At 42.9% G+C, this 17,912-nt stretch overlaps 1 protein-coding gene across 1 annotated transcript in view; it reads right to left on the reverse strand.

Annotated features, from left to right (window-relative positions):
• The window catches only part of PLXNC1 (plexin C1), a 141,354-nt gene that overhangs the window by 37,262 nt on the left and 86,180 nt on the right, over positions 1-17,912 (reverse strand). The window contains exons 12-20 of the mRNA XM_063076002.1: positions 16,723-16,810; positions 13,156-13,359; positions 12,851-13,036; positions 10,495-10,597; positions 7,369-7,470; positions 6,955-7,058; positions 3,216-3,254; positions 2,842-2,966; positions 2,078-2,276 (exon numbers count right to left, since the gene is read on the reverse strand). Coding sequence (XP_062932072.1) covers positions 2,078-2,276; positions 2,842-2,966; positions 3,216-3,254; positions 6,955-7,058; positions 7,369-7,470; positions 10,495-10,597; positions 12,851-13,036; positions 13,156-13,359; positions 16,723-16,810 — 1,150 coding nt within the window. The remainder of the gene's footprint in view (positions 1-2,077; positions 2,277-2,841; positions 2,967-3,215; positions 3,255-6,954; positions 7,059-7,368; positions 7,471-10,494; positions 10,598-12,850; positions 13,037-13,155; positions 13,360-16,722; positions 16,811-17,912) is intronic.

Consider the following 17,912-nt stretch of genomic DNA (forward strand, 5'->3'; position numbering starts at 1 on the left):
GGACCATTAAGGGGATTAAATGAGAGAAGTTAGCAAAGCTCTTAGCATAATGTCTGGCACACTTAATAAATGGCAGTTATTATTATTATTATTATTATTTTACCCACAAAGCCTTGGCATCTTGGAAGGGGAAGTTACCTTGTGATCAAGGCGCTAGTGCCACCCATCAATACCCGCAGGGTAGGGCAGGAGGATGGGGCTGTCGGAGTCCTACAGCCCCTGGGAACCTGGTTTAGGGACGTCTGGCCTTCAACATCACAGGGGTTTATTCCACTAAAAGTGAAAGTATTGCCGACTGGCTCAGCACCACTTCCTCCTGGTGAGCTGTGCCACCCCCTCAGCAACCAAGGATGCTTGAGACACTCTTGAATCAGCACCATGACATCTTGACCCAGAATGCTTTGCTCAAGGGGGCCGTCTGGGCTTGGAGCCCAGATTTTCTGAATGCCTCACCCCTTTAATGCTCAAGAGCAGCCCTTGAGAGCTCAGAGTAAGAATCTCAAAATCCCAGTAGAAAGAGTGGGAAAGAAATGTAAAACCAATGACCACACTGCTCATTTGGTGGATAGAAAACAGATGACCAGATGGAAAGAGCCGTGCCCAGAGACACACAGCTAGCTAGAGCTCAGATGACTGTAGAGCCCAAAGTTGCTGCTTCTAACCAAGATTCCTAGTCCAGTGCTCATTCTGCTTCCTCGGGGCTTCTCAAACATTACTTGGAGAAGCTTGTGAAAAACCTGGATTATTGGGCCCCATCTCTAGACCTTCTGATTCAGCGGGACTATGGTGAGGCAGGAGTCAGCCTTTGAAGACTAAGACCAGGGAACTGGGTGAGAATCCTGCCACCTCTGTTTAGCAGCAGTTATGGCTAAAGGAAAGATGGTGGGAAGCCAAAAATATCTGCCCCAGAAATAACCGCTCAGCACCTCCCCAAAGCCTGTGATGATTTATACCAAGTAAATAGAAAAGAAGGCAGATTTCATTAATCTTAATAAATGGGTAATATCTCAGGAGAGGAAGGGGTTGGAAAAAAATAAAAAATTGTGCATCTCCTTGTAAGATTTCATTAAACAGTAAACTAAGCACAGTCTCTTTAAAGTGCTGCTTTTGAATCTAAACTTAAGTAGCACTGTTAAAACCTGTGGCATAGCAGTGTATCTTAGTCAAAGTTTAATTAGATTTCGGAACTAGCTACAAATCCACAATTATGCAGTTTTGCTGGAATCTGGATGGTTGTTAAAATTAAAGGATAAGAGCCTTCTGTATCAGGGGCCTCAGAGGGCTGAATGAAGATTGGGTTCAACAGAATACCCTTATTTTCATATTAATATTTTATAATAATAATGCCCAACATTTATGGAGTGTTTACTCAGTGCTATTGCATACATTTTCTCATCCACGCTTCAAAACAGTCCTAAAATACTCTTCTTCCAGTTCCACAGATTATAAAACCAAGTAAGTGCTGAAGTCTACATTTGGACCAAGCAATGGGCTCCGGAGCCCACTCTTTAACCATTGGAATCTGTGGGAAGTATGCATTCAAAAAGATTTTAAGATTCAATTAGATTACAACCACATTCATACAGTAACTTCAACGAAGTGAACTCAAGAGGCAGGGAGCTCTTTGGGGACTTGCTTTAATGCAGAATGACTGGTAAGAATTGATTGTAATTAGCTTACAGCATATTGGTAGGTAATTGGTATTTTTAAAATGCTTCAGAGGACCTGGAACAGTTTGTTCCCTTCAGTAGTTGAAAAATTCCCTGTACATAGTACATTTTCTTAAATGGGCCGACTGGGCTCTGGATGTTAATTGACGTTAAGGATGAGAAGGTGAGCTCTCTTGAAGTCTTACCAGAGGAAATTCTAAATGAATTATATTTGCATAGGCCAGTTACAGCAAAAACAGTCTTTCCTTTCCTCTCTATCTGCTCCCAGTAAGGACCAAGACTAAACAAGGTTACATGCTGACACTACAGAGCATTCACTATAAGTCCTGGCAAAGACATCTGTATCTGCTAAAAATAACCGCCTATCGTCTTACCTCTGACACTGCTGACGGGGATGCGACACTTACCCGAAGAAAACCAGAAAGGCAGACGGACATCCAGTTTGTGAGGAGTTTTTCCACCACGGACTCCGTGCGCCTTAACATGAGTTTAGGCTGCATATTACTGGACTGTTCCATCAAGTCCCTGGTCAGCACCTCCAGGACGCTGGTCAGGTAGACCAGCTTGGTTTGCAGTGCGATGGTTAAGAAAGATGCAAACAAACACCTGTTTAGAAACAGAGCCTTGGTTAACCATTGCGGGGGCTTGGCTGGGTGCTGCTGGCACTTTCCAAGGATGCTCACTGGGCGAGGGGTGCTGTCTTCTTGGGTGCTTTAAAAAAAAAAACTGTTTAGGTTCTGACCACTTCTGTCCTCAAACCATAAAACCACACACCAGTGTTAACTTTGGGACATTTTCTGTGTTTTCAGCACTTAAACTAGAGTGGTAACAAGAAGTGAGTCTCTTTCCTAAATTTCAGGGTGTTTTTAAAATTAAAAATAACACTTCTGCTTTTTTGATTAAGAATTTGCTTTTTCTTGGTGTTGGGATTTTTCAGGGTTGGGGGGCGGTGTTTTGTGTGTGTGAGTGTGTCTTCAAAACAGAATTTGTGTGGGGGTGGTGTGATCTGAAATGGAGATATCGTGGCTGCGTAAGCACTCAGTCGAATGGCCTCTGGAAAAGTGCATGTTCTCAAGATACCAAGTTCAGGCAGTTTGGGAATAAAATAAGCGGCTCAGGTTTTATTTTCTCTACTTAAAGGCTTTCAAAACATAAGAGAACTGACTAATACCTGTCCTTCACTGAAAAGTTCTTCTGCTTTTCAAGGGTGTGGATAACAGTTACGAGGAAACTTTTATTGCAGATTAGGGCATCCAAAGCTGTAAGGCTTTCATTCTTGTCATTGGCATCTCGGTTCTGGGGGAAAAGAAAAAGAATATACTAGAATATAATATACTATAATACCATAAAATATAATGTAATATGCTTAAAGTTAGAAAGTAAATCCACAATGGGTTTTCCAAGACAATGAATTATTTATTATTGAATTCATGATCCAAAAAAAACCCACAATAAAAATTCAAAGTAATGGAGATGATAATGATGATGATAACACTATGAAAGTCAGGCAGTCACAGGGCTAAAAATGAAAACTTAGAGACTTACATGCATATCTTCGGTGAAGATGTGTGTGAAGCCACCTGACTGAGAGGAAGGAGACACTTTTATTATTCATAACATCCAAAGGAAATGAATAGTGTATTTTTGTTATAATACCCAAGTCCATTTTAATAAAGTAGAGACACTATTTGCTAATCTGAAGAGCCCCTGGGCTTAAGCTTGCTGCATAACCTCTAATACATAATAAATAATTATTCAGCTCTCAAGAAACACCAGTGAATTCTGAAAGCCTCTAAGAAGAATAATTATTATTGCCTCACTCCCATTTTGGGAAGATGAAGGTATCATCTCACACTTGAAAAGAATTGACTCAAAAGTTAAAGAGGTGGTCATTGAAGAAGATTATGCAAATGTCAGATCACTCCTTAAGCAATTTACCTTCTAAGGACAAATACTGAATTATGTTGGTAAGTTTTCACAAGTCTTAGCTAAGTAGCATCTCATGTCTCAACACATGATGTTATTCAAGAGGGGGTGGAGTAGGTGGTTAAAAGCACAGAATCCAGACACAAAGTACTTGGGTTCCAGTCTTGGTTTTATCCCATACTGGTCATGTGATGTTGGACAGGTTATTTAACCTCTCTGTGCCCAAATTTCCTCACCTGTAAAATGGGGACCATAATGGTTCCCACCTCATAGGCTCAGTGTGAAAACGAAACGAATGAGTGCATAGTAAGTACTCTAGGTCAGCTATTGTTATCACTTTTATCCCTAATTTATGGCAAACTAGACAAGTGCTATCACCCCATTGTTTTCTAAAAATATTTTTATGTACTATATGCTATGTAGCTATTGAATACAACTTTTAAATTTGAGGCTTTTTTTTTTTTTTTTTTGACTGGTAAGGGGATCGTAACCCTCAGCACGGTGTTGTCTGCACGACGCTCAGACAGTGAGCGCACCGGCCATCCCTACATAGGATCCGAACCCACGGCCTCGGCGCTACCAGCGCTGCACTCTCCTGAGTGAGCCACGGGGTTGGCCCTAAATTTGAGCTTTTTTAATGTATCACAAATCTTACTAAAATTAGTGATTAAATTTTAAAAGCATGCTGAATAACACTTTAAATGAGTCAACAGAATAAAAATATAAACTTAAATATTTAGATTTTTCTCTCTTTTTGAGTTTTTTTTTTTTGGGGGTAATAATTGAAACTTTGAACTAATTTTATATCTTAGTAAATTTCATCTGTGGAGAATTTTGCTTCACAGTTTCAAATTTGTTAGCAAAAGCAGAAAAAACAGACCCTGGATTGCATTTTTTAGTTCCCAATATTTTTCTGCTGAACCAACTTCATGTAAGTGGACAGTTTAAACAGATTGATTCTTGACCTTAAATAGAGAAAGGCCTCCCTGGCTCTCTGTTCTAAGGCTCTTTCCTCCTTTCATTCAAATTTCCCTTTTTCAGGAGGTTAGATCATCTGCTTGCCCTTCTTCTCCTATTTTCAGCAAAACAAAGAACAGTCAATATAACAAAGAGCAAGGCTTGAAAAGCCAAAACCAACAGGCAGAGCAAAGAACCAGGGAACCGGTGATCCCTTGGCCTCCTTCATGAACCTCCAATTTCCTCTGGGTTTTGTTTACTCCTATAGGTAGGTGTTGATCACCCAGGTCCACCCTCCGCCTCCTCCAGGCCTAGAGGATTTGGCTCCTGATCAATCAGAAATGGGCCTAATTAATACCAGGATTTATCTGCAGCCTGGAATGCATTTCAAGTGGCAGAGTCCTAATATAACATGTCCCCCTGTTCTATCTTTTCTTAATTATTATAAATCCAATTTGGACTCAGGTCTTCTTGATGAGGTTCTGACAAATTTATGTTTGTTTTTCCTGGGCTCTCTCCTTTAGTGACTCCTTCTGACTTCAATTTTTATGGCTTTCCCAGTTGCCTTTCAAGATGATACATAACTCCAAGTTAAATCAGCTTGGTTCTTGCAACTATTGCTCTTCTCCTAAAATAATGTAGTATTGTTCCTGACATTTTTTTTTTAAAAAGTTCGACTTGCAACACTGTTCCTTTACATTCGTCACTCAATCTTACTCTTGATTACCGAATTTAGAAGATAGGAAAACTTCTTTTTTCAGGCCTTGGATTACTGTATTCAGCACTCAAGGGCAATCGTTAACTGTAAAAGCCCACGAAATCTCCGTTATTTTATTGCTATTAAATTCTTAATAGGGATCTCAGATAGCTGGGAAATAATCGTGATGCAACCTTTGCTGAGGCCCTGCACAGTCATCCTGATTCAGGGAACTAAACTCTGCTCCCCAGGTGGTGTTCTGCCATAGAAATGGATGAGGCAGCAAATGGCAAATCTTTTTTTTTTTTTTTTTAAAGATGACCGGTAAGGGGATCTTAACCCTTGACTTGGTGTTGTCAGCACCACGCTCTCCCAAGTGAGCTAACCGGCCATCCCTATATAGGGATCCAAACCCTTGGCCTTGGTGTCATCAGCACCACACTCTCCCAAGTGAGCCACAGGCCGACCCAAAGGGCAAATCTTGATGCCTAGTACTCCTGGAGGGTTTTTGGGGTTAAAAAAAACCCCAAAACTTCACAGGTACAAAAAATTGAAATCTTATTTATAGCCTTCTTGATTTACAATACTAAGGCTAGGATCAAAAAATATGGCAGGTGTTTTTATGGAGGTATCCTAACCTCCGGACAAAGCATCACATATCATGGTATCCACTTCTAGAATTATAGAGAAGCTGGAAATTGCTTACTGCATGTGTCTGGGTTTCTGAATTCTAGGCTTTCAGCCAAATGTATCAGAGAAGCTTCTGATAAGATGATACAAACTCTCCTTTGGCCTGGAGAGATTTCTGACTTTGCTTAGGAGTCCAGATTTAAATTTGATAATTGCTGTTGACATGTTCCAGAGGTTGGGCTTCTCTGTGGTCACCAGTACTGGACCCTTCCTCCAACCCCCCCAAAGCAATATGGTGGAGCTGGGGTATGGGGAAGTGGAGGTAATGACACATATTATGAGTGTACCTCGCCAAAGACTTGGGAGGGTAAATGAAAAAGGCTGAGTGGGTGGGTGAGAGAATGGAGGTGTTAGAACAAGGTGAGACCAGAATCCCAAGAGTTAAGAAGACTACTCAGTAGAGTCCTAGAACAAATTATTAATCATTTCATGCAGCTATTTCTACTAAATGAGGATGATACAAACTGATCTGCAAAAGAAAAACTGCCAAAGAGAACCATAAAAACTAAAAATTGCTAAAAATGCCTGTTATCAACTCAAATTCCATTCATGTCTAGTTTCCTCCCTTTTGGCCAGCAGAATTTTCATCTCCAATTGAGAAGTAATAGTGAATAATCCAGTAGCTGCAATGTAAGTCATGCAGATAAACACAACAAATGGGCCAGCCCACAATATATTGATTTTTAAATAAACTAGCTTACTTCCCAGTTACAAATTCAGTTCTAAACTGATAGTACAATAAAGCAAAAATCATCACTCTGAACTTCTGTCCTTCCTAGGTTTTTGTTACTGGACAGAGAGTAATCGACAGTTACCCATCACTAGCTTTATATCCTAATCAGTGCAATTAATAATTATCCTCCTCCCTGCTCTGTTCAAACTTAAGCCATTATTTTGTACCAAGCAAATTATCTACAGCTGCCTTGGAAACAAACACTCGTTTCGACAATAGCAACAAGCACCTTCATTATTATTCAAGACTCAACCTTAGGAATATGATCAATGCTCTTTTACCTCAGGGAAGAAAGTTCTCAGAGCAAAATGTTTGTAGTCAAGGAAGGGAACAGTTCCAAAACTATCAACCACATCCAATTTATCCATCTGCAGCTCAGCAAAGCCTGCAAAACAGAATCCCAAGAGCAATATTTTAACTCAACAAACAATGGATAAGATCTTCTGCTGTTTTGTCTAACACAGAGTACGACCTTGGTGTTCATTAAAGAAGAAACAATAGATAATTACTTGGTTGGCTGCATAGAAGAGCTGAAATAAAACACAAAGGCAGGCCCAGGCCCTGCTGTTCAGTCATCTTCTATTACACAAACAGTTCTCATGACAGTGGCTGTCTCCATTTAAGGATGAAAAAAAATCAAAAATGAAAAAATAAAAAAAGTCTTGTTTTCCTACAAATAAAATTTGGGAGCCTACCATCACGGATCTCCTTCCGGAGCTCGCTTTCCAGGAGCTCCAGCTGTTGACTCTGTTTGCGGCTTAGCTCCTTTGATTTGTGCCTGGTCACCCCCACGGCCGCTAAGGAGACAGAGATGCTGCGTCAGATGGACATGTTCACTTAGAAAACAAAAATGAAAATGAAAACTAACCTTTACAGTTATTTAAAAAAAAAACCCAAAAAGCAAAAACAAACAAACAGAGGTCGCGCTAGAGAGATTATCAGAGAGGAGAGCAGCATTGAAGAGCTGGATTTCATAAAAAGAAATTTCCCAGCGAGGAGTCACTCTAAAGAGGAAGATGCTAAAATGCAACAGAAAAAAAAAAATCCACTCATCTTAAAAGTGAAAACTAAATCAAATAACCTTTGCTTGTAACCATGATCCCAGCTGGCTGAAGAAGTTATGAAACAAGCCAAGTTTCCTACAGCCACAGGCCACTTATATTGTTCCATTCTTTTAAAATTGTTTCTAAACATCCTTGGAGAAATAAAGTTGTGCCTCAAATGCAGAAAGAAACCACAGATCCACAGCTGGCATGTAAAAACCGAACTTGCATAGATGTAATGGGGTGACATGATGGGTGAGCCACAGTGAACCCCCAAATCTGGATATTGCTTCTTTCTCCACCCCATCTTGCTTCAAACCATGCTGTAGAGACAGTAAACTGAATGGATTCAGTGCTTCGGTTCATGTCCCTGCTCTGCTATTTACCAGCTGTGTGACCTGGGTGGGTTAAGTTCCCTAGCATCTCTGTGCCTGGCTGCCTTAGCTGTGTGACCTGGGTGGGTTAAGTTCTCTAGCATCTCTGTGCCTGGCTGCCTTAGCTGTGTGACCTGGGTGGGTTTAGTTTCCTAACACCTCTGTGCCTGGCTGCCTTAGCTGTGTGACCTGGGTGGGTTTAGTTCCCTAACACCTCTGTGCCTGGCTGCCTTATCTGTAAGAGTGCCTACCTCACTGTGATGTTGAGAGGATTATAAGAAATAACTTACAGAAAGCATTTAAAATTTATTAAGAAGAAAAAGTACCCAAACAATTGTCAGCTGTCATTATTTTTCTAGGAAGTTTCTCCTCCTTTATTAGAAACTACATGAGAAAAGGGCTCTGCTAACCGTAGATATGAATGACACTGGAGGAAATGATATTAGATATGCTTCTGCACTGGACCACTTTGCAAAGTCAACAGCCCTAAACATAATATGCATTGTGCATCTCCAAGAAAGGAAGAAGTATGCAGTGATTCCCAAACTTACTTGGCCATGGAACCCCTTTTTCCCAGAGTGTCCTCTGGGACCACTGCTCCTCAGGCTGCACTTTAAGCGACACTGGCTCACTGCACACAAAGGGAGCTAGCAGGCCACATCCATAAAGCAGTGAGTTTTTCATGGCAGAAGTCTACAGCGGATGTTCTGCATGGGTCAGGCCTAGGCCAGACATGTTTGGTGTTTTCACTGATGAAAGGATGGATGGCCTAAGGAGTACACTTGCTCAAGCTGCCAATGACACATGCCTCCTTGGAATCATGGTAAGAAGGGATAAGAATTTTAAAGGGCTTTGCAGATGAAAGCAAAGCCAAAAGCAATGTGTCAAAATCAGCCCACTTCACCTTAAAGAGCAGAAACAAACTCTACAAGCAAAGTGAAGGGAGAGGAATGGAGAGCTACACACAGGTCAGGAAAAGATCAGAGGTTTCTAGTAAGTCACAAGTGGATGTGACTCTATGGCTGTTATACATAAGGCTGCTTAACAGCCGGGGATTCTCAGAACAGAGCCCAGCACTTAGACCTTACAAGTAATCATACTCAAAGCTAACATCAACCAGGACTTTATTAATACATGACAGGGGTGGGCAACTTGGGGAGAGCATGGAAAATACCTGAAATGATCATCAGCAGGGCAAAATAGGATCTCTGAAAAGTGAATTCATTCCATAAGGCCAGTTAATCACACACATAAATCTTTCCCTCACTGGATTGTGAACTACCCACGGGAAAGGACCAGGCCTTAACTCATCTTCTCTAGATCCAGAGATTTGCAGAGTTATCAGCAACATAAGAGATGCTCAATAAACATAAGGTAAATGGATGCAGAGATGAGTGAATGAGTGGGGCAAGGGGGAGTGAGTACATGGAAGGAAACATTGACAACTGCCTCTATGAGACTAAAATGCTAGAAAAGCAGTACCTGTGTTAAATCAAGGAATATGAAGTCCTACATTAACTGGTGGAGGAGAGTTCCTTTTCACAGGTGGATGAGAGGAAATAGACTTAAGATGAAAAGCAGCTTAGAACCAGAGGTCACAAACTAAGTAACTATGGGAATTAGGAATATACATGCGTTAAGTGGGCTGGGTGGAGACAATAGGGAGTGGTAGTGACTGTGGTGAAAACCCAGGAAGCACATGCCCTCTCTCAAGGGGGTAGCTGCTACTCAGCTCTAGTCAACTGTTGCTATGGAAAAACTGGGATCCAATGATCCAAATCTTTCAAGCTTTCAAGAGATTTTTTTAAAAACATGAATCACCTAATTTGTAAATGTTGTCAACTTATTAAAGTTTTAAAAAATGCTGTGTGGCCAAACAAAACACATTGGTGGGCCAGATTCAGCCAGTGAGCAACCACCATGGGACCTCTGTGTTCAGATGAGCCTTGGACCATTTTAATACATGACACTGATCACACTTCTATAGTTCTGCCAGGAACCCAAGCAGGGCTGGCGTGGGGGTGGGAGGATGTGTTTGGTGGGGTGCGAAGGCAGAATGAGATGACCAAGTCCTGAGAGTCCACAATCCCAGAGGAATTCTGAGGAAATAATGTAAAGGGACATTTGTCAACACAATCCAAAGGAATGAGACAGCAAAGTGGATTGTATTTCTCAAACACCAAGACACCATCTTTGTAATTCAGCCTTTTATTAATAAAGCATCCTAAACGATGTTTAGAAAGCCCTCAACAGGTACCTATTCTTCCTTCTCCAAAGTTTTGATTTGGCTTTTCACCCATTAGTACATAATTGAAGCAAGCAACCCCAGAAAGCTGGAAGTCTGCCTAGTTGATGAAAGGCCCCAGGGAATAATTTCACTGACAAAATTAAACAGGGCACTTACCAACAATGACAATTGCTAGCAAGACAGGAAGCACGATCAGAAAATACCAAGTGGAAGGAACTGATTCCTGCTCGACATCAAGCTCCAAGTTTCCCAGTTTGACCTAATGGGACAAAGAGTGTCGTTAGGTCCAATTGAGTTGGGTACCATATTTATGTACCTAATTTTTCCCCCTAAATGCTTTCAAGATACAAAAAGAAGTGATGAGCTAGGCGGGATATCTGAGTTCAGATCCCACATCTGGGGCAGATTAGCTATGTGTCTTCAGGCAAATCAAGAAAGTCCACTGTGCCTCAGTTTCCGGGTACGTCGGCTGAGGTGTGCTAGCCCAGACTTGTAGATTTTAAACTTTGGCCGTCTTTGCCCTGGAGGTTTTAAATTGTAGGAGTAGGGGGAATAAAGAAGTGGTAACCAGTGGGTGAGAAGCCCCACTACCCTTTATTCTTAGGGAGCAACTCAATTTGTATCTCTTTACACCTTGTGCTTCTCGGCAGGTCTGTTGTGCATAAAGCATCCCGTGGCAAAAACCAGTTTGGTAATGCTGACCGGATGATCCCTGAGGGCCTTTTCCATTTTAGCATTTTTTAGGTCACAAAAATCTCATAAAACTTGTAAAGGAAACAACTCTACATCAAGCCTTATTTTTCCATTGATGTACATTCAAGTAGGAGGGTGCATTTCCATCCTTGGAACCACGGCTGCCCCTACGGAGGCCTTTAGCAAAAAGTGACTGGAGCAGATTCTGGACCCAGACAGCCCAGGTTCTCAGTGCCAGCTTTGCCACCTGCTCTGCTTGACAGCTGTAGGATCTTGAGTTAGTTACTCAACTATCCGGTCCTCACTTTCCTCATCTCTAAAATGGGCTGATGATAGTGTGTGCCTCTTGGTGGGCTGTCATGAAGACCAGATGCACCCTGTCTTTTAAGAAATTTGGGTCATAGGGCTCCAGCTCGAAACTCTCCGGTGGCTTCCCAGGGCTCAGAAGCCAAGCCCTTGCCATGGCCCACAAGGTCCTAATGATCTCTTGCTCCCCCCACCCCCTCTCCAACCTCCTCTGAAGTCTCTCACTCCCTCCACTCCAGCCACACTGGCCTCCAAATTGCTCCTGAAACACACCTGGCAGGCTGCTGCCTCAGGACCTTCGGAGCCTGCATTCCTTCTGCCCAGAACACTCCCCTCCTGCCCCACCCAGCCAGCCCAGGGCTGTTCCCTCTCCTCCTTGAAGCCCTCACACAAGTGTCCAGGCAGGTGTTTTCTGCCACCCCTGTGAAACTTGCAGCACTCCCCCACCCTAGGCTCCCGTCCCCTGCCCTGCTGCATTTTTCTCTGCAACGATTGCCACCATCTGACACGTTTCTAATTTGTTTCTTTCCTATGTCTCTTTAGGTAAGCTCCACAAAGGCAGATGTTTTTGTCTGTGTCGCCAGCACAGCACAGGCACTTGTGAACTGTCCTGAATGTGAAGAGTCAAGCATTTGCTCTTCTCAACTAACAGGAGAGGTGGGAGCACTTGTGAGTTCAGTTGTTCTTGATTTCATAAGTATTACTAACCCCTTTACTATACATATGGATAAAGGGAGGCTCAGAGAAGTCAAGTGACTTACCTGAGGCCACACAGGTATTAACTAGTGCAGCTGAAACATAAACATAGTTTTGGTTTTGCCTTCTAGTCTGATGTTCTTTTTTCTTGTCCTCTATTCGATTGTTTATGACTATAGACCATAAAACAATTTTTTATATAAATCGTGTGGAGCCTCATATGGATGAGCACTGTAAAGGGTGACTTTTAATATGTTTCCCTTCTCAACAGTCTCACATCTTTATTGTGGGACATAAATATACCAGTGATGGGTCCCTCGAACATGTCTGGGAGAAGATTAATCGAAGGAAGTATGACTCCATGGTGAAGTAAGCAGCCTACCACTCATAGATTATTTGGTCTCCATCAGACTCTAATGCTACCCTGAGTATGCTGAAGAGACCCCTGTTTGGCGTATCTGCTAAGACATGTCACCTCGGCATTTGGGAAAAGAATGACAGCTCATTCGTCAATGAGTCTAGAGATTTGCCTGCAGATGCTACAGTCTAAATGTATGGCTAGAACAAAAGCTACCAAGACTCATTAGTATTATAGATAATGGTGTGTTCAACGCTTTGACATTCAAACAGGCACATGGATGGATTCTGCCAGCTATTTTGAGGAATTATGCTTGGGCTTGCAGTACCAGCTTTGTTTATCTTCTACTTAAAGTGAAGATCTAAGGATCCATGAAAGATTCCACTCTGGTTTCTGGTTTAGCCAAGGAATTACCAAAAACCAGATGAAGATAGCCAGTGGGACTGCCAGATGACTTACATGAACTTTGTTGGAAGAGGAAGCGATACTGTTTGCAGCAGTGATGCCTTTAATTTTGCAAAGAATGGTGGTAAGATCTTGGTTTCGAGTAATATTTTCAAAACTGCAATGTAATTGCTTATCCTCCCCGTGGAAGAGAGTAATTTCAATGTCTTTCTTGGAAATGTTGAAGTTATCATTTTCTTTCTGTGAAGAACAAAACGAAGACGAAGAAATCAGGGCACACATGGAAACTCACACATGTAAGCACACCTTTCTGGTTACAAGGGCAGGAGAAATTCCCACCCGAGAATAAAGAAACATACTTGAATCTTTACTTCCAATTCAGTGTCTACTTCAGATTCTACCCGATACCCTGTAAATCTGGGGTCCTCAAGATACCGCAAGGTGCCACAATCCAAGTAGGTATCTTGTACTCTCAGCTTCACAGTGACATTCGTACGCACTTTTGAACTCTTTAGATTGGGGGCTAAAAACCGGCAGTAAGTCTCCATGCAATATTCAGGGACCTGGGAGAGAAGAAAAGCACTTTAATAACTTCACTAAGGAGTCCCAGCTCTGTTCTCTAAGAGCTAAGTGACCTGGACCACTGAACTTCGTGGTGTTTCTATTTCCACATCTGTAAAATGGGGGTAGCAATACTACCTACCTCACAGGATTAACCCTAAATTAGATTAAATGAGATAAGAGCTCATTAAATTAAATGAGGCTAAATGAAATGAGATTATAGATGCAGAAATGCTTAGAATAGTGCCTGGCACACAGTAAGCACTCAACACATGCTAGCTAATATTAATATCATTAGGGATAACGAAAGCAGTCAGAAGGTTATGCAATGGAAAAAGAGATGATGCAGAAGAGAGGAAGGCTAGAGAAGGGGAAGACTTTGGTCCAGAGGGTTTAGGCGTCCTTCAAGCCAGTCTGGCTGAGTCCTGGGCGACCAGGGGAAGGGAAGAGAAGAGCCCTCCCTCAGCCAGGCCTGGCTCCTGAGCTTGAGGCTGAATCACTCCTCGTTGGGGAATCTCCTGCAAGGCTTTAGCAGAAGTCCCTAACCACAAGGAGGAAAAGGCTTTTCGGGAGTCACAGAAAATGGGAGAAAACAAAAGTAAAAGGGACAATGTATCCCCCATGAAATAAAGAGCATGAAAACTGGAAACGATGCAGAAAATGTGGCCTGATGAGTAGGTTTATTTAAAAATAACAACAACAGAAATACATTGTCATTTTCAGGTGTACAGACAGGCAGAGAAAGCTGGTGGGTAAAAGGAGGTTGACAAATGTCTGAAAGAAGAAGAGCAATTAAAACTCGCGAAAGGCAATTTGTCAGGTGGGGAGAATGATTCCTCTTTTCTTTTTTCCTGTAATATTGGAGTATAAAAACGAGGGGAGGAAGAGGCAGTAGGTCGGAAAATCTGATGCAAAGAGCTGAGATTTGGACAAGCACAACATTCCTTCCACCTTAGCACTGTTCCAAACTACAGCCTCGAATCTCCTGTTGACACTTCTGTCCATCAAGTGTCAATCGGCTGAAAACCACTCTTCCCAACGCTCCACCTCCTCAGCAGCCTTAACCCCTAGAGGCCTGGCTTTGTACTGAAGGTGTCTTCTAGAAAGATGACCAGAGACAAGATCACCCTAATCTCATTATCCTCAGGACTCCACATTTCATACTAGGGACAAGCTCCCATGATCTGAAATGCTCTTTTTCTCTAGCTTCTGAGCGAGTTCTCAGCAGCCTCCACCGGCCATCCTGTGTCCTTTCAATCCTGCTCCATGCTGCAGACAATCTTAATTCTGCCAGATTCCATCCATGCTCTCTCCACGATGTCGCCCCACTCTCCCTTTATTGAGGACGCGAGGCCGTATGGGTGACGTACAGGAGGCCTCCTATATCTAGGCCTGCCCCACCCCGGTCCCAAGCAGGAACGAGGTCTGCGGCCACTCTTAGATGTGTCAGCCCCGGCAGGAAGTGGTCAGGCAGGTCCTCGGAGAGGCCGCTACCCTCATAACTCACATCAAGGAAAGGGGAAGAAAGAACAGGGAAGAACATTCAGGAAGAATGTCCAAGTGCACTTGGAGGAGGCCCCAACAAAGATGCAAAGATAAGCTGGTCATCTCTTGCTCTGCCATTGCGCGGCATTCTAGACCCGGCTGGCAGCACCCCACGTTCTGCTCAGCCAGGAGGGCCTGCTGCCGTCTCAGACACGCCTGGACATCGCACGAGCAGCTTCATTGGTTCCCAGCCTTTCTCAGTTACTGCCTCTCCACACTGTCCTGGGCACCACTGCCAAAATAATAACCACAGAGTATGCCTAGACTCAGGCACTCTCTGCTTCAATAGCTCCCCACTGCCTCAGGGCTCCATCTGACATCCTCTTACCTGGCCCCAGTGTAGCTTTTCAGCCATCCTTCTCACCGTTCTGACCCATCCTCTAGATGTGAGTGATATTCCTATCACAGGTCTGTGGGGAACCTGCCCTTTGACCCGAAATCACCTTCTTGCTCCCACCTGTCCAAATTCTACCCATCCTCCTCCACGCTGCAGACATTCTTAATTCCATCCATGTGTAATTTCTCTTTCACGTGGAGGCATGTGGTACCTTCTTGGACTCACAGGGTTTTTGAGCTAGAAGAGAACCAGAGGACCTACAATTTCACAACACCCTGTGCTGTCAACTTTCAATCCCAGTGTAGATTTGCCATCTCCATCAAGGCAATAGGATGTACTCATTTATCTTTTGTCCCTGCACCTAGAAATATGTTTTCCCCACAGTAGCTGCTCAATAAACTCTACCTGATTTCGGAACAGCATTTGGGAAGGAGAGCAAGCCACTGACAAATTCAGGCAATTCCTCTGGTCGGAGGATCAACCTACACAAATCATTCAAGTGAATGTGTTGGCATCATGGGGACATGACCTGGAATCCGACACAATATGAGGCTTAGAATGGCTCTGAAGTGTGTCAGTAGGGGGACATGTATATGACAAGGCTGTAAGGATGATATAACTAGGCTTGAGCCCACCCTGGTTCCAAGCAGGGACAAGGTCTGAGGCCACTCTTAGATCTGCCAGCCTTGGCATGAAGTGGTCAGGTGGGGCCCCAGAGAGGCTGTTACCTTCACATCCCTGATCAAGGAAAGGGAGAAAGGGGAAGAGAGAATGGGGAAGAATGTTCTGGAAGAGCATAGAAGTGCACTCAGAGGCCTCAGCTTGTGTCTGAAATCCCTTCACTCCCCTCTTACTCCTGTTGTTGGAAGCTGCAATCTAGAGGCTCCTGAGAGAATCACAAGGCACCGGTGGGAGAACTGGGTCTTGGGGAGGGACCAGACTCTCCTACAGCTTCCACTGTGGGGAGATGAGAGGCAAGAGAAGGTAAGACCCAATGGGAGGGGCCAAATTGGGTCAAGAAGACAACAGCAAGAGAAGGCAAAGCCTATGACAAGATGTCTGGGACTTCAGCAAGGCACCTGACCTCCCTGAAGCTCAGCTCTCCCTGTGCAAGAGGAACACCACTGCCTACTCTTCACAGAAACGCTGCTCTTCTTCACATCACACCTTAACCATTCACGAACATTTTCACACAGATTCATAAGCATTGTCTCATTAAAGCGACATGCTGCAAATCACACATGGAGAAAATGGCAGGTCTTGTCATACCAAGTTCATTTCTCTTTCCTTGGTGCTGCAACTCGACACGAGTATAAGGTCTTATTATTTCTATTATAGCATAGATTGTGTATGTCATGCAACAGGTAAGAGTTTATAATAGCAGTGTCCTAGAAATTTAAAAAATCCCCCAATGTAGTTTATTGTGATGAAAAGAAAATCATTCTTAAAAATACATATTATTACAAAGCAGCTGAAGACTTACATTTCTGTTTTCTTTCAAGTCAGGTGAAATGATTAAGTTGTCGATTACATCAAAATTTCTACCCATTATGGTTATATTTTGACCACCACTGCAAGGGAAAAAAGCAACAATAAGGGTTTTACAGTAAATACACGAGCATTTTGCATTTATGAACAATACTATCAATTCATTTACATTGTACGTTAAATTCAGTTATGTTTGAGAGCAAATTAACTAATTTTAATTTCAAATGCAGGACAATTTTAGAAGTATTTTAAGGATACCGTCCACAAATTCATGGTTTTTAAGATGCATAAATATAAAAATTCAGGTCAGATCCTATTTTAATTCTAGGAAAATGCCCAAATTCTTTAATAGAATTTGAATTTTGTTGTGCCATATTGCCACATGTAATCAGATCATCAGCTGTACCTTGAAAAGCTTTCACTAAACAGAATTTCATTCAATTGCTCTTTAATGTATATGAAGATCCTTCAAGCTAGCAATTTTCAAAATCAAACCCTCAACCTACCAATTATATTTTATTTAGGGAGACAGACACACTTTGGACAAGGTAAAATTATAAATGACGTTAAAAGCACAAAGTCCTGTTTGGTAAACCATATAAATAACTGCTTCATTCTCTCTCTCCAAAACCAAGCTAAATGATTTCACATATTATCAGTGCATAATCACATATGAGCAAAGCGGTTACTGGGTGTGAAATAAACAGCTGTCCACAGCTCTGCTGCCTTCCCACCCCCATTCACATAGGTCACCAGACACTCATTCTAAAGGACAGAAGCCTGGGTATGTCAGGACCAATGGTCGGCCGAGCCTCGGATGGCAAGACCAGGAGGTGGGCAGGAGCAGGCCAATTTGTGTAGGGCGGAGAAGACCCTGCGCCCTGACTTGTGCAGCTGCAGAAAAGGACAGGTTGGGCTAGCCCCGTGCCAGCCTCTCGCCATTGCTAGAAAACCAAGCTAAGTGTGCTCTGCTTATGGCCAGACTGCAGAGCCACATTCTTGCTCAAAGTGCAGTGACCCAGGAGCAACAAATGTCACAGGTGACAGGACAGTAAGGAGCCTCTTCCTCGATAGCAGAAGAGAACACTCAGAGCACACATCTGGGTCAGACTGTCTGGGAGCCTGGGCTGAGTCATCTGAACACTCTGCATGCCTCAGTTCCTTCATCTGCAAAGGGAAGACCCA

Source organism: Cynocephalus volans, chromosome 12, assembly GCF_027409185.1.
Source record: "Cynocephalus volans isolate mCynVol1 chromosome 12, mCynVol1.pri, whole genome shotgun sequence".
Classification (NCBI taxonomy): domain Eukaryota; kingdom Metazoa; phylum Chordata; class Mammalia; order Dermoptera; family Cynocephalidae; genus Cynocephalus; species Cynocephalus volans.